This window comes from Neodiprion virginianus, chromosome 6 (genome assembly GCF_021901495.1).
Source record: "Neodiprion virginianus isolate iyNeoVirg1 chromosome 6, iyNeoVirg1.1, whole genome shotgun sequence".
Classification (NCBI taxonomy): Eukaryota; Metazoa; Arthropoda; class Insecta; order Hymenoptera; family Diprionidae; genus Neodiprion; species Neodiprion virginianus.
In genome coordinates, this window is record NC_060882.1 from 16,886,914 (window position 1) to 16,904,020 (window position 17,107).

The 17,107-nt window shown below is 37.9% G+C and overlaps 1 protein-coding gene across 1 annotated transcript; it reads right to left on the bottom strand.

Moving 5' to 3' along the window:
• Positions 1-247: 247 nt before the first annotated feature.
• Positions 248-15,369, bottom strand: LOC124307361 (uncharacterized). The gene is made up of 6 exons (XM_046768971.1): positions 15,060-15,369; positions 7,762-7,957; positions 5,702-5,933; positions 4,100-4,256; positions 3,621-3,761; positions 248-1,853 (listed from the first exon to the last, which is right to left on the bottom strand). Exons 1-6 carry the CDS (start codon positions 15,169-15,171, stop codon positions 1,618-1,620), a joined length of 1,074 nt encoding a protein of 357 aa, XP_046624927.1. The 5' UTR covers positions 15,172-15,369; the 3' UTR covers positions 248-1,617.
• Between the last annotated feature and the right edge of the window lie 1,738 nt (positions 15,370-17,107).

The following is a 17,107-nucleotide window of genomic DNA, read 5'->3' on the forward strand; positions in this document are numbered from 1 at the left end:
AAAATTTGATCGAATGCACGTTGTGATCGTTATCACATTTCCACATCTTTTATTTCACGTCCGAACTATCTAAAGAGGTGACAGTTGCAAAAAGTACATTTTCATTCTGGATTTTCGAATCCACTTATTTCTTTCAATGTACTTTCATTTTTTTTTAACATTGGGTGAAGAGATTTATGATAAAACATCACTTAATCAAATTCGGATTAACGCTGAATTCATATCAACATTATCACAATTTCAGTCAGTCTTAAATTTAATTGTTCTTTTTAACAATATTGGTATTCGCCTAATTTCAGCGATGTAAAAATATTTCTTGGGTTAAGTGTACAAAGGTAATTTAGCCCGATAATTTCTGCAACGGTGTTGAAATCTCATCGACTAAGCAGGTGTAGGTATATTCAAAGTTTATAATTAAACCAACGACTGTGACCCGACAGCGTTCAGACATCGTAACAATAGTGAAATCTCAGCGCATAACACGAGAAAGAATGTGTTACTGTCAGAGCTGCAATTAAGCTACCACCGACTTCTTTCCATTTCTCCTTACACGTCTGGAGTATAATGCCTACAGGAGTTTCTATTTTCGTTAAGGTATATAAATATATAGGTGTATATATATATATATGTATTATACATATATATATATGTATATATGTATAATCGTGCAGCAAACCACGCTAGAATAAATTGAGTCGGAAGGCAGCCAAGTGCGTTGGGATCAGTGAGGATTCGTTGGGAAAATATCGGCATCAAGCATTGATTTATTTCGGCCCCTAGGGTGCTAATTAGTGCGACGTTATTCGGCGTTATATACGCCACATTCACACGAGATCCGTAAAGACTGGATCCGGAGCAGGGTAGCAATTTTAACGCTGCATCTATTTCTTTTCATTGTTGGACTGATTTATTACGCCGGGTTGGATTATTAATTGTAAACCGTCATTGTGGGTCCCAGATCTCTGTTTCATTAATACAAACAGCAATTAATTAGGTAATTACTTTGTGCATTCCCACGTGCGGTATAGGATTTATTATATACCTATATATATATACATACAAGCAAACCTTTAATTGATCAATTAACTGTTGTATCGTAACTAACTAACATATACCGGCGTACTTGCATGGATTTTTCTTTCCAAGATCCATATTATTGCGTGCGCAAGTTACACAACTTATTATTCATAAGGTTCTTTTAAACGAATTAAATTATTTACTGAAAGTAATCAGTTTACACGTACGAATTATAACACGGGACGTACAGTCTTGTAATTTTTCTTTTTCGCTATACAATAATTTATTTATATACTTTTGAGAACACTTCGGGGTAAATACTTTTATGCATATCGTTGATAAATTCCGTTGACTTAACCTGATCCGAACTCGAATAATCTCGATAATAAAGATAGTCTAGATCGATCGTCTTTCAATAGTGTTCCGGTTTTCTCACTGTCCGTTAAAGTCTAACACCCGCACTTCCACATTTCCGAAATATGGGAATTGACGTGGCATGCCGAGACCGGAAACGAACGTTTTTCCAGAGTCGATGGGGAAAGAAAAACAAGAAATTCGAGTCAATATTTCCTACCCTCTTCGGTAGATTTCAAAAGCTATTTAGGGCACGCGAGAGTGAACGTCTTCGGATGCAGCGAGTGCGGTTATCGGTACCGGATGTTGTGCGTTCGCCAGTTCATTGTTACCCCTGACTTCCGCCGGACCCAGGATATTTTTAGGCGTGCAGGTTTCAATTATTATCGCTTCCTCGGCTGGCTCCTCCACGTTCACGTATATCCTCTTAGCCGCGTAGGCCAGCATCATCATCTCGACAAGCATCAGGAAGTTGTAGGTTACTAAAATTGTAGAAGAAAGAATCATGGAAAAATTCGCTGTTAATTCCTGATATGTTTTATTGACATAGACTGTTTCAAATGACGGCGGATTGTTTTTTATCCTCGGAACAAACTATTGGAATATTAACCCTTGCAATGCGAATCTCACGTGTATGACACCCCGCGTCAAAAATCACTGAGTAGAAATCGAGAGATCGATTCGAATGAAATGCAAAAATTCTGGGTTACTCTCCGACTGTTATGTTCTGAGGCAAATTAGTTATCTTTAGGAAAATGAAATTCATAAAACAACAAAATACCAAAAAATGGATCGTTCTATTCAAGAAATCGCAACTCACTGAACTTTATATATTTTGAAGTGAAAATCGAGTGAGTAACTCTCAAGACACAGATATTTAACAAAAAAATATGGAGATACTGCGCGATTAAAAAAAGGTATTTATTCTTATGAGTGAATTTGATTTTTGGAAAAAAAAATGAATATACAATTTTGACGATATTTCATTATTTATCTTGGATCAAATCAGATTATTTTGGATGTTTTTCGTATGGAATTTACGGTAAAGATCCCGCGGGGTCATTTTGACCCCGGTGTGCAGCGAAAGGGTCAATTATCGGCTTAAGAAAACAAATCCTTCCGAAGAATAGAATTTTTCTTGCATTTCCGACAATGATCGGTTCCTTGCAGGATGTGATATTTTCCCATTTGTTTATTCCAGTCCTTTAACGGGCTTTATAAGGATAATTATTTGTTTCCTTGCAGGATGTGATATTTTCCCATTTGTTTATTCCAGTCCTTTAACGGGCTTTATAAGGATAATTATTTGTACAGTTTTACATGGATATAATCGAATAGCAAAAATTCATACTTTCGGACAGGTTGTTTAAATGAGAAAGAGGCAAAGAATTACTTGCGAAAATTGTACGAAGAGCTAATTGCAACTAAATACGTGGTGATTTGAAAAAAAATATGTTCATTAGTTGACACTTGCACTATCTGTGATCTGATTCTTATTTTTTTTCCTCTCTTTCAAGTTTGTGTAAACACCAATCTCGAATTATTTATTGGCAATTTAAACCATTCTACGGCATCTATTTTCTTTCATCATTTATTTAACTGATTTCTATCTATATTAATAAAAGCTGTTATACCGACGAATTGCTCGTGTAAGTAAAAATTTTGGATAAAAATTGTTCATGTAGATTGTATACTTAGATCTTTGTGCAAGTAAATGTTTTGTTATAAAAATTTAATCTTCTTCCAATCATTTCGAAAATTGATATTCATAATGGCCGATGAAATACATCTTGGAAATTATCAGCACTGACTTCACCCAACTAAATATCTGCAAAAAATTGGTTGAATGAATCGAGTAAAACTCATTCCACTTTTGAAAATGGCACAAAATCATCTTTAACTGTCACTGCAGGTTTATTGAATTTATTCTGAGGTGAAAAATCGTGAAGAACGTGAAATTTTTTTTTTCATCTAGGCAATGAAATAAACAACCATGAATAAAATCCGAGACATTCGATGGTGTGGGATTCCCCGTTTGCTCACTTGTACATTTTCCGCTTCGCTGGCTCTCGAGAGAAAATTAGACGATGCAGGATGTAAGTTTGTTACGTACGTCGGCGTCGTGAACGGAAGCGTGTTTTTAAGGTCGAATAAGCGTCGCCTCGTGTCAAATTGGATAATTCCGAGTTATTTTGGAACAAACTGAACGCGACAGCCGAACGTAATAAAAGTGATAAACTTTTACTCACGGTTAGCATAAATTTGGGGTGTTAACGGAGGGTGGCATGGAAAGACCCCAGCACTGGGGAGGCTTTTCACGATGGTTCCCTGGAGTTTGGAAAAGAGTAAAACCATTTGGCACACCATTGTCCTGCGAGGGAGGGATGCGTCTGAAAACGACAAGTGAGTCACTAAATCTGACGTAAAAATCTAGCCGAAATTAACGGCTTGAATTCAGTGTCACGATTTTTAATCGTCTTTTCTCTATCGTCCCAAGGAAAACCTTTTTTTTCAAATGCGGTAATTTTAATTAAGTTACAATTTTACCAGCGTTCCAGGATGGGTGAAAAATTAATTCATCTACTAATTTTTAGTAAAGGCTTTGAAGAAGCTTTAACTTAGATTCCATTCGTGATCAAAATTCGACGAGGAATTTCTTAGGAAATCTGTAAAGCGACTAATTTGTTATCTGCTTTTATAAACACGTAACTTGATATTTTTAAATTACCTGGAGAGCAATCCTGCAAACTTTTGGTTGCCACGGTTAACCCGTAGAGGCCAAAAAGTAGACTAGTCAGAGCCATTGGCTGCAAGTATGCTCCGTAAATCCGTGCAAGTACAGAACTTTCCGCATCCAAGAAGAGAATAACGCAGCTCGTTAAACCCTGCAAAATTCGGCGATGTCTCAGTCTAACACGTGCGATAAAACTTAAAAATTTTAATAATTGAGAATAACAATTATGGTAAAAAGTCACACCATGATCACGTTGAGACTATAACGTGTATAAATATATCGTTCTTTTGTTTTCATCTGTTTTGATTTTTCAACGTTTCAACTCATTTTATTCAGCCTATGCGAGCAAGCCTTTGAATGTTCCCCTCAATCTTTTACTCCGTATAACTCTGCAGTAAATTACAGTAAAGCGATTAGCACGGAAAACCTTGAGAACACTTGTCTGAAATTACACCCAGGTGAATCGAATCTATACTTTTGTATTGACACAGTGTTTCTGATGAAAACTTTCTGCGAAATTGAAAATAAGCATAAAACTGAGAGCTTCAAAGACAGAATTTGAACCATTATTCTTATGCGTGATTTCAAATGATCTTATGACTTGAATATGCAGAACGAACCGTTGACAGCTGTGTCTTTTTTCTGATTTCTCTCTCTCTCTTTCTCTCTCTCTCTCTCTCTCTCTCTCTCTTTCTCTCTCTCTCTCTCTCTCTCTCTCTCTCTCTTTCTCTCTCTCTCTTTCACACTCTCTCTTCTCTCTAACACGCTGCAGCACAAGCGCCAACTGTAGATAGCACCGAAGAATCATATTATAGTAAATTGAATAGCGCGCGCTTTTCCTTACTTCCTTTTACACACTTCCATCGCATTCAAAAAATTAGCCCCACCAAATGATGCTACACATCAATTTTCGGGAAATATGACCTCATGCTTCCCACGCATGCAGGAGAAAAGTGCTTTTTTCCCGCATATGAGGGAAGAAACGTTAGGAAGGAATAATATGTCACTTTTGTCCCGCTATTCAGGTAAAAAAAGTTATCATCGTTGAGTCGGAGATAATTAAAATAACTTAAAATCTCAATGGCAATGAAACATTGAAACATTCTGGCATCGATGTCAAATACATTCACTGCGAGAAATTTTTAGTTCCGGTTACCGCTCAGTCCTTAACTATTTTCATTTTTTACAAAATGAAAATTAGTTTTGTAGCTATTACCAAAAAGTCTAGTATCCGTTACTATTCTTTCTCATTACGATCACTGCTGCTATATTTTTCTTGTGACTGTTGCGAAAATTTAATGCTTGTGCAACGATAAATTGACGTCGAAGCCTTATTTAATCAAAAAAGTAGAGGAAACCGAAGAAATCGATTTTGCGTTGCAATAACCAAAAAAGGATCGACGATGGCGCAAAATGGTTACGTGTACCTCGTTTTTTGCAAAACAGTTCTTTTAACGATACCCATTTTACTGAATTTTGCCAGTTACTATAACAAATGAAATATTTCTCAGTGTTATGAAACCGATTTTCAACATTTCACTGATTTAACTTCTCGTTGTTCCCACTCGGCGAATCCTGGAAGAGAATAAGACTGACCTGGACGATGGCGAACTGAAGAACACACAGCCGAAGCCACGTGAGGTTGATTCTGTTCATTTCGGGGTTGGGGAAAGGTAGACAAGGCCAGCAGCAGCAGGGCCCAACTTTGAGGAGCATGGAGGGCGGTTTACTGACGCTTCTGTGCCCCAAGTCAATTAGGAGAAGAAACAGCCGATAAAGGGAGACCGTCAGGCATATCTGAGTCAGGCTCTCCGACAGCAGTTGGGCTCTGTGTGACAGAGAAGAGAAAGAGTGAGATCCCGGTGTCGGGGACCATTAGGGCGCTAACCGTTGCCTATTAATCAATACTGTCAACCCCCATTAGGGCCGAGGTGTGTGCGTAAATTTTTCAACCAGCTCAGTGCGTCTTTTTGATACTCCGAATTCGTCGAGGGCCGATTCTATTCCCCGGAGAAAACTTTTGCTTCGCTTGGCAATTCGGACTTGAAATTTGCTAGTGCACACCTCGAAAACAAACGAAATCCTAAGCCAACACTCGTCGAGGGGCAAGCCGACAAATCCCTCAAAACTCGAGGTGTAACTCTAGGCGTGTCAATGTTTGCTGGTAGACGGAGGGAACGGCTCATCATTGAAGCCTCGCTGGTCGAGATTAAAGATAATAATGGATTATCCGCTGAGTGAAATTTTTGTTTATTTTTTTTTTCTTCTCAAAATTCTGCAGTCTATTTTTTGAAATATGGGAAGAAGAAAAATTTGTCGTACAATGAATAGCTCGGTCGAATATAAATTTCGTGAAACGCGATGAGGAATGATATTTTTTTATTTTTTTTTTAAGAAGAACTCAAAATTCAATTTATACGAATTATAAAAATGCAATGAGTAATCAGTCTGTCGAGTATCTTGGCTTGAAATTTGTGAAGAGTAGTTGGGGTGGAAAAAAGAGTACATCGTGTTGGAAGAACATTCTTTTTGTCGAGAGTTTAAAAAATTTGGCGATTAATATCAGACACAATGTTTTGATTGACAATTTTTGGATAAACTTCCGTTTAGAACATACCTCCGATCGATCTGAAATTTGGTATACTTATGTATTTTGATGCGCTGATCAAGAATATCATACTCAAAACACCCGCAAATTCGATTTTCAAGGTCAAATCAATTTTTTTTTTTTTTTGTATGTGTGTGTGTGTGTGTGTGTATTTGGTATACTTATGTATTTTGATGCGCTGATCAAGAATATCATACTCAAAATACCCGCAAATTCGATTTTCAAGGTCAAATCAATTTTTTTTTTGTTTTGTGTGTGTGTGTGTGTGTGTGTGTGTTTGGTATACTTATGTATTTTGATGCGCTGATCAAGAATATCAAACTCAAAATACCCGCAAATTCGATTTTCAAGGTCAAATCAATTTTTTTTTTTTTTTTTGTATGTGTGTGTGTGTGTGTGTGTGTATGTATGTGTGGGTTTGTTTAGATTTGGGTTTGGGTTTTTCCTTATATTTGTTGCAATAAATGTGAAAAACATTTAAAAAATCGATTTTTTATCGATTTGACCTTGAAAATCGAATTTGCGGGTGTTTTGAGTATGATATTCTTGATCAGCGCATCAAAATACATAAGTATACCAAATTTCAGATCGATCGGAGGTATGTTCTAAACGGAAGTACACCCCAATTTTTTTCTTATATAATTAAGACTTGAGCAAGCGTTGAATCTTATTAGCGTTTCATTGTATTTTCCAGTGATACCGATTCGGCAAATTCAAACAAGAATTTTTTAAAAATTCATAACTCGAGAGCAAATTGAAATTCGATTAAAAAAAAAAATAAATAAAAAAAAAAAAAAAACTAAGAATTCTACCATAAAATTTAATCCGATTCTGAAAATAATTTCATCAGAAAAATTAGTCCGCCAATGTCCGAGCTGCGTAACTATGCCGAAAAAAATCTCATATCTTGTGAAGTTTTCACTATTTCCAAATACTGCCTCAGGGTTTTGCTGAGGATTTTCTCCCGACACAGCAGCGCGCGATTATTGGTAATATTAAAATCGACACGATCTATTAAGCGCGGCTTCGACATCGAATTTTTTCTCACCTAGGTACGGCTGTGGTTAACAGGCTGCAGAGACTGGCGATTGGGTAGATGGAAAGTACGATGAGACAGTTGGTCTTGTAAGCAGCCGTCTCATTCTGCAACGTGATGTTGTAGACGGCGTCTATTATGAGGTAGAAGGTGAGGACGGTGAGCACGGAACCCACGCCGATCAGACCAACCCCAAACGATCCCAGACCTGGAATTATAAAAATTATGACGTGCTTTGACCGGCTGACGCGTTGGTCGTAATCCGTTGAAAGGCGGATTAGATATACTCAGGTATAAAATGAGCTGAGAGTTGAGATCACTGATTAGTTGATCGGAACTCGACTTTATTGACCAGAGTCTACGGTGTGGATTCGTGTTTAAATTCAGAAACACACTACTCAATATTTCAGTTTTATTTTAAAACAAATTTTCTTTCAAGTATGTCATTTTTGAACTTTTTCAAATCGTGGTTGTTCTCAGAAGTAGGGAAACATTGACGATATTAATTTAGCTTCGTCGCGGAATATTTAATATCAATTCTTTACCTCGGGCTATTTACGGAGAAAATTATCGAAACGAACTTGCTTGTGTACAAAATTTGCAGGTAATGGAATTTATAAAGCTTATTTTCGGGATTGAAGAATAAAAGCACCGAAAAATCTAGCTGAGAATATTATGGTCAATGAATTAATGACTTTTAAGCACAGAATACAGATTTCGAAATACCGACTGTACAAGTTGTGGCAAAATTGTATAAATTAGTTCGACAAACTTACAAGATTATTGGCGAAATATCGCGATTTTCTCTACGATGTCGTAACGCAAATTTCTAATTGCCTGAAATACAACACGGATAAAATAAAAAAGGAAAAGAGAAAAAGAACGTAAATCTGCGGTTATTGAGTGAGCTGTTAAGCCGGAACCGGTTTATTTTTCGAAATAAAGATTCGCTGAAATACGCGAAATCAAATAATCCGAAAGTGTTTCAGAAATCGGTAAATGAGAGACAAAGGGGATGATGGATAGTTTTCATCCATCGAATTTGGATCATTTCATAAGTGAATCAATGGACATCCTCGACGTATTTTGTGTCGTTCAAGTGCGGGGACTGCTCATTTGGCATGCGGGTTGTTTCGTCCGTGCAATATTGCGAAGTTACTTGAAATTGCACAACAGTGCCGTATCAACCAAAGTCGTTGCCCGGTGAAACGCGTAACGTAAACACAGGCATAGCCGACGGCGTAAGTGTAAGTAGGCGAAATATAAACTATCTATCTTCGAACCGAAGAGAGTCGCGTTGAGTTTTGACGCAGGCAACGAGCTCTGAAGGCCGAAGTATCGTTGCCTCTCTCTTAACTTTTCTCTGAAAATTACTTCACACCGGGAATGAATCAGTGTGTAACTCTCTCGGTCGAGCTCTCCTATTAAACCGGGTGACTCGTAACGGATGAACGAATGCAGGTAGTTAAACTTCGAGAAGCGTAATAACGGCCAAAGAAATCCTTTCGAAAAGTAACTCCAATCGGGACTCGGATTTTGTAAAAATCTTGTCTATGATGGTAAAAAGTAACTCGATCGGTCACAAAAAAGACAAACGGAAACGCGATATGTTTTCGGGTCAAATGACGTGAAAAGTTAAACCTTGATTTAGGGAGTTTTTTGGTTTCAGGTTTCTTTCACCTGCGTGGATATCGCAACTCGGTGACGTATAATGCACAAATCTAACTCTACAGGTGAGAATAATCGATTAAAGCGGGTAGTAACATCTTTTTTTTGCTATTACGAAAAAAAAGTAATCCACGTAATTGAGCATTATTGTTTTCTATAAAAATCACTCGACTTAGAATGAAAATTCGGTTTTATTCAATGATGCATTAATATTCTAATTAATCAATTACACTTGAATCAACAATAAAACTTAAATTACAAGGTTGTGTACAAAATACAGATTACACTTGTACTAGGATTTGAAGTTACAATTTTTATTAATGAATAAACGTACTAATGAAATTGCATTTTGTAGTTAGAACCTGTGATAAAACGCAAACTACACATGTATTCTTCAATTGAGACGTCACGTTGAAATAGCCAAATAAAATACAAATTAGACTCGTACTCTGTAATTAGATTAGAATATTCGTTGCGTGTATAATTTGTAATCAAAGTATAATCGATCAAAAATTGTAATCGGGCAGTGCTCGCGTACATTGGTCGTATCAACCGTCGACTGTTACATCCAAAGTATATCATTTGGTAAATTTTGTTTCTCTCTATGGTTTTTATTCGTCGTTTCAAAGCACGTCGAAGACCGTGGGGCTAACCCGCTAGAAACTAGGAACAGGCTTTTCATCGATCTGTACAACGCCGCCATGAGGGATGGCTACTCTTTGGGGACTCGTTGCCGGAGGCTGCCATGCAGCAGGCTCCCCTCAAAAGTATCCTGGTCTTGCTATATTCGTATCTGGTTATCTGGTCACAAGGTGGGTGTCCCTTGGCATTCCATGACTAAGAGTCCCTCTCTCGCCGTTAGAAACCCAAAAATATTTCCTCTGGAAGTGACGCTGGTTTAAGATGGGCGTAACACCGTGACTGGTAAGTCTCTGAGTTTTCTCTGCTCCTTAAATTTTCGACATAACGGGGCATTGGTAATAAAAGAGTCGAACAATTTTTTCTTTCCTTATGGATATCGCTGTAGTGTTTGAAAATAAACGTTTGCGCGATGAGAAATCGTCAATTCTGTTGACTATTTTGTAAACAGTTATACTGTAAGTGGTATAAACCATCGGACCAAGTTTCAAGTATTCGATTCGTACCAATCTTTCTTGTACCGGATAAGAGACATTGTTCGTGAATTAAATCGAGATAGCAATGTTCGCTGTTTCCATGTCCGTAATTGAAAGAAGCTATGGATACTCACTGAAATAAAAATTCATCCGCTCTTGATTAAAACAATGTACAAGCTATCGGTAGAATCTGACATATTTGACAATGAATGAATCTTCTAGATCTTCAACTATTTTCAAGCAATTTAAAATGAAAAACAGATATCTGAACTCTTGTTTATAAATTTAGTAGGTATACGTGTTCTTGAATTTTCAAAAAACCATCGTAGCCTTCGAATATCCAAATTTGACAAATACTCGGTGTTCGACGATTTTGTATTAAAATCACCGAAAGGGTATCGAATTCGACTCACCAACTTACTCAATTTCGAAACTCTTCGTCACCGTGGTACGGAACATTTCGCTACTATTGCAAGTGATCACAGTGTCGGCATGCATCGGGTGTTTGTATTTCACAACGGGCACCCGGTAGGTAGAAATAGGAACGTGGGGTGACCGGGTGTCCCTGGCCCATGAAAGCGAGAATTTTGGGGTGTGGAGAGTCAAAGAGAGTTATGGACCACGGCCGATTAGGTGGGATTGATGAGTTTCGCCGAACGTTGCCACGTGGCTGACGTTCCGGTTCACAGAGTCTGCGGTGAAATTGTCGTCTGTGACAATCACGGGATGGAATTATCTCTATGCTCGACGGCGCTGTATTAATTTCAATTCGCTGAGTAGGTATGTACCAACATGCGGCACTGAAATCAGATGCATGGACCAAAGAACCGCCGGTTCGACGTAATAAACTTGGACCACAAGCCTACCGCAACTGCTTTGGGCGTCTGATATTTGTGAAAATTGTGCTTCAGTGATGGCCTGAAATTAAGCAAAATTTGGGGACTCGAAAATCTTGAGTTGAAAAGGTTCCACACGCAGAAAGTTTGAGCAGTAAACGTGACTTCCATTTGCAGGGTACGTATCGTCGATGAGAGATTTATAGTCGGCTATGCTTGCCGTGGTTTCTTTCTCGTTTCTATTTTGAGTACCGATTCTTCTTACCTACTTCCTTCAGGGTGCGCACTGCCCCACTTCTACTCCAGAGTACATGCGCTATAAATATTTCTAGAAAAAGAATCAGGAGAGTTTCAGATACACAGGAGGCGATGAGCCACAGGATCTTACACGTTTGTGAAACGATCGGAACCGATGTCGCACTTCTTTACTACTAAAGTCGAATTTGATCGAAATTCAGTTTTAGAATTATAGAAAAAATGGCGCCACCGTATCGTTTAATCAAAACCTGTTTTTCATCATTTATTTTCCGAACAAACACAGTTTTACATTTTATCGGATAAACGTAATCGGCTGTTGTTCCTGTAACGGAAAAATACTACAGTGCGTATTGTATAAGCATGCTGAAGTTGAGTCGTTTCTCACGATTTGACAATCATTACTTAATCTTATTTAGATTATACTGACGTAATGTTTTCACAACATCGATTTAATTATTTACTTTCAAGCAGCTGTAGTATTTTCGTGAAAAATTTGAGCACAGTTTTCCGTTCAAGCATTTTATTTATTCATATTTTCAGGTGAATTATGTATCGTAATGATTACATGTACCGTAGAACAAATCTAATACAAGGTTGAGAATTATTAAAAATAGAAGATGTTTTGAAATCAGAATACACTCAGTGGTATTTTCAGTCGAAACCGGGTTTTATTGACTGCAATTTCACTCGTCTAACAACAGGAAAATTCTGGACATCACCCCATTTAGTGACGATCTCAATTTTTTAGGATTTCAGAAGCCTGAATAGCAAGAGAAGCTACTTAAAATACACAGCCCTTCAACCATGTACATGTTCTACAAAATGCTCGAAAAAATGTCTACTCCACGAAGAACAATAACAAATAGAATTAGAATTGCACTTCACGTGATTCGAATATCCGAAAATGGAACTTGTGAAAACATTCGTACGCGTTTTTTCTATTTTATTCACTTTCTGTTCGTCAAAAAGAAATCGTATCATTTTTTGTATTTTACAAACTCAATTTTTCACTCGGCACATCGCCGGTCCGATTTGATGCAACAAATATCCTCATAATTTGCTGATGTTTCATCGCTATTCAGCAATGATTAGTAACGTGATTACAGCGAGTAAGCGAGAGTGAATAAGCACTGTCATTCACTGAATCGTACATTCAGGCCTCTGTGAGTATTTTGTTAGCCCAGGTTAATGTACGTTGCATCACCCCAAGCACATTACAACAGTCGTAGACGTATTATTTAAACGGGGTTCACTGGCTGCGTGTTGCCTCATTGTCAGCTTCTTGCCGCGCCGCCAAAAAAGGATCGGTCTATGCGCACATGTTTGCAATGGAAAGTGCGATGACGTATATTGTATATGATAATTTTTCACCATTTTAAACGTGGGAATATCAAGTTCATGACTTTGTAACCAGTTATAAATGAATTTCCGACTCCGGTCAATGAGATCATTTGCTTCTTGGACGTGGTCTTCGACTTCAATTACTTCGCGGCAAAAGTTTCGATAGTTTTCAGAAAAATATCTCGCTGAAGAGAAGTTGACTATTTCATTACGAAAATTTGGTAATTACTACCGGAAATAGCAAAACTCAGACGTCCTCTATGATAAAGTTTCTTTCTATGTCGCGGAGAAGCACAAAATTCACTGGAAAGCTGCATCTTTATTTTTCTCAAATCGTCTTTTTATTTTCTCCGCGTGCTAAACTTATACATATAGTGGATGTGAGTCTGAACACTCGATTAACTGTAGGCAATTAAAGCTCCGTGTTTCAAGCTGTTATGACAGCTTTTCTATCATCAAACAGAATTGAAGAACCGTGTGTCACCTTATCGTGAACTGAGACCTCAGGCAAAACTTTTACATTTCACGTTTCGCGCGGTAAGCGGGTTTTATTATTCTTGTTCGAAAGTAGGTAAGCCGTCTTTTGCGTTGCTTATAAAAAAATTTAAATCAATCCTGGAATTTGAATTAGCAATAGGTTACAATTGAATTGACAACGAAATGCATCTTGACAAATTGGTGATGATTTGAATGAAAGACATTAGCGAGTTCGTGTAAGATCTGAGCATTTTTGGTGTAAAGGAACCACTTTGGGTAGTAGTAACAGCCTCTAGCGATGTTTGGGAACAACGGCTCAGCTGTTTATGATCAATATGCGGCCGTTCGGTAAATTTTAAGTATTCATCACCATGGTGTACCGGAAGTGTTTATTATAATCTTCAAACCGCGTACTCCACCGGGTCTAAAACTGTGGTTTACTACGAATCATTGTTAAACGTGAGATCATTGTTTACCCACATCGAAAACGAAATTGAATGTCAAGCTCTACTCGATGCTTCTGCAAATACCATCCATCGCACTTAGCACATCATTCTTACGGATTATTGACATGTACTGCGTATAGAATGAATGACAGCTTGAGGAAAGTTCGTCTTAGAATTAATACTATACAGAACTCAGCAGAAATTGCTCTCACTTCGGGACTCTTGATCATCGTCAACTGGAAATGTAGGGGATTCTCAAAAAGTGTCTTCTAATTCACGAGAAACGCTTATTTACGGCAAATTCTTGAGATATCCTTGGACTAATTGAACATGTAATGCTTGATACAGTACTAAAGTGATCTGCATGGAATTCATTTAACTAATCAACTAAACGCTAATTGAAGCAAGTGATTTGCGTCAAGTGTACTTGTATGTCAAATGTTAAGCTACCACAGCGGTTCATGACCACATGGGACAGTGTTCGCATGCGTCGGTGTGATCAAACAGGTTTGGCATAATTCTATGTTTCTTTTGTTATTTTCGCGAAAACCTTAATTATAACTGTCCAGAAGTTGAAGAAAATGTTAGGGATTTTCACAGTAATTTCAACGAACTCATTCCAGTTAATTGCGTTATTATACCTTATACGCGTCCTAGATTTTTCAACGACACGGCGACACGGACTTCTGCGGCAGGAACAAGCGATGCATCGGGTTGTACTTTCAAAATTGCGCTTTCTCCGTTGCATGGGATTGAATTACGTCAGCAGGTAGCTGGCTGCAAGTTAGCTGTGCGAACTCGTACATGCAGTAAAGGATTGCTGAACGTTTTGCGCAACTCGCGATTGATTCTGGATCGGACTTCAGCCATGGAGCTACACCGTGAAAGGCAAGAGAAACCTAGATCTTTCACTATCATTATCGACACTCCTTTTTGTTAATTCAACGTATCTGTGATGCAGGCACGACGCAGAAACGTACGCGCCACACGTATTCACACAATATATGAGATCGTTGAATCCCTAACAGACACGTAACCGGGAAATAATAATCAACAAGCAAGTTGTAGGAGAGTATCGAACCATGGATCTACTAAATCTAGTCCCGTTACAGTTGTTTTATCGACTTGTGTTTTTCCTTTGTTAATTGGCAACTTAAGAAATTACTCACTCTCAATATAATCCATCGCACTAGGCACCAGATTCCAGTCGCAGGACTCATTCATGATGAGATGTTGACTATGCTCGTAATCGAATGAGAAATTTTTAGTCATCTCGATCATGATGGTCGCTGTATGATCCGACGGAATGATTTTATTTTCGTTGGATATCGAACTTCTGCCGGTTTCATCCGTGCAACCACCCGTGCATCTTGCGAATATGGATAAATGCGAATGAAAACAGTTACTTGAACAGTCAGAACCGAGTTTCTATCGGCGGCACACGTTCCACGGTGAGAGTCAGCCACTGAAGTATAAGAACTTGCAGAGCAACCAAGTCTTGGAACCATGTAATCCACTCTCCCACTTTTACCCCCGACATCGTGATAATTTCGTAACCATACCTTTTTCCACTCACAGAAGACTGATTGAGAGATAAAGCGGATGGCGAAAAATTCGTAGATTTCTTTCCAGTATTATGGGTTAAATCACTTCTCTCACATGCCTCACAGAAAAATAGGTATTGCTGATACATGGTGCAGGTACAGTCGATAATTTCTTACAACTTATGCAGTCTGAGATGCTACACGAGCGAAAACAGAAGAACGTCGATGTGCATGTGATGAGCAGAAGTTTTGGATCAGTTCATAGAGACGTCAAAACCGACTTCGTCTATTATTAGTTTAGTTCAGTTTATTTTATTCATTTGCACAGTCGTGTGAGCAATTTAGACAGTAATTTTTTACATTAAATTCAAGATCCGTTACGTGCACCTCCGTGTAGAGTGCTTCGCACTTTCCTACATAGGTTTGGAAACTTTAGCGTAGAGTGTACAGGGTTCAGCATTCTTTTTGTGCATTATTGTGTTGGTCTCGTTCGTCGTGTGGTTTGACTTCTAGTTTCGATCAGTTTTATTCCGGGTTCGTAATTTTGTCCAAGTATTGTTTCCCTTTGCCTAAAATCTATCGTTTTATCGTTTTTTTGTTTTTTTTTTAAACTTGAATATTGGCTGTTTTCTCATTTCGTTAGTCAGTCTGTTCGTATTATAGATGCCGAATATAGATGAATTTTAGATTTGAAGCTATAACAAAATACGAAATTCTCATTGCGTACGGCCCCAAATACTCATTGCGTAGAAACGAAGATATCCATTCGGATAACTTGAAAAAATTCTGGGATACTTTTTAACTATTATATTTTAAGGCAAATTAATTATCTTTAGCAAAATGAAATTTTTAATACGGAAAACAAAGTTTATAAAACAACAAAATATCGGCAAATGGATCAGCCTACTCAAAATATCGTAACTCACTGAATTTCCAATATTTTGAGCTGAATATTGGCTGAGTAACTCTCAAGACAGATATAAAAAAAAAAAAAAAAAAAAAAAAAAACGCTGGGACACTGTGCGAAGAAAATAAAGGAATTATTTTGAGTGGGTGAATTTGAAGTTTTGGTAAAAGAATGAATTAAGGATTTTTACGGTATTTTATTACTCATCTAAGATCAAATCAGATTATTTTGAATGTTTTTCATACAAAATTTACGGTGCACCGTAAGGGGTTATTTAAAAAATTCCTTCTGTCACGCACACGCCGTTGAGTTAGCACCTAGTTTCTGATTCCTATGAATAAGAATTCATACTTTCAGTTTCTCGTTGCATAGGCGTAACGCGACATCAGTACACTTGTAGGCCAGCCCTGCACGTTGTTTCCGTGATGCCAGCAGCTAACGCAAACTTCTGAATTATAAAAGACAGTATATAAGTACAAGTCGGGAGATACGGATATCAAAGTGTTGAGAAACGGATTTATCTCGCTTTCGTGAAGATCGGGGATTCGGGAAATTGATCTCTCATTCCATCCCGACGTTGAATTCGAGGAAGCAATCAAGGCTGTCCGGTTACTTTTTCGACCACTTTTATGCGGCCCTCATTTCACGCATTTCTCCATTGAAAGATCCTACATTCAACTGTCCACTAATACCGATCGTCCTCGACTGTATATAAAACAGACTTATCACCTGAAGGTAATTTTCTGTTACCTACAGCTGCTGGTGG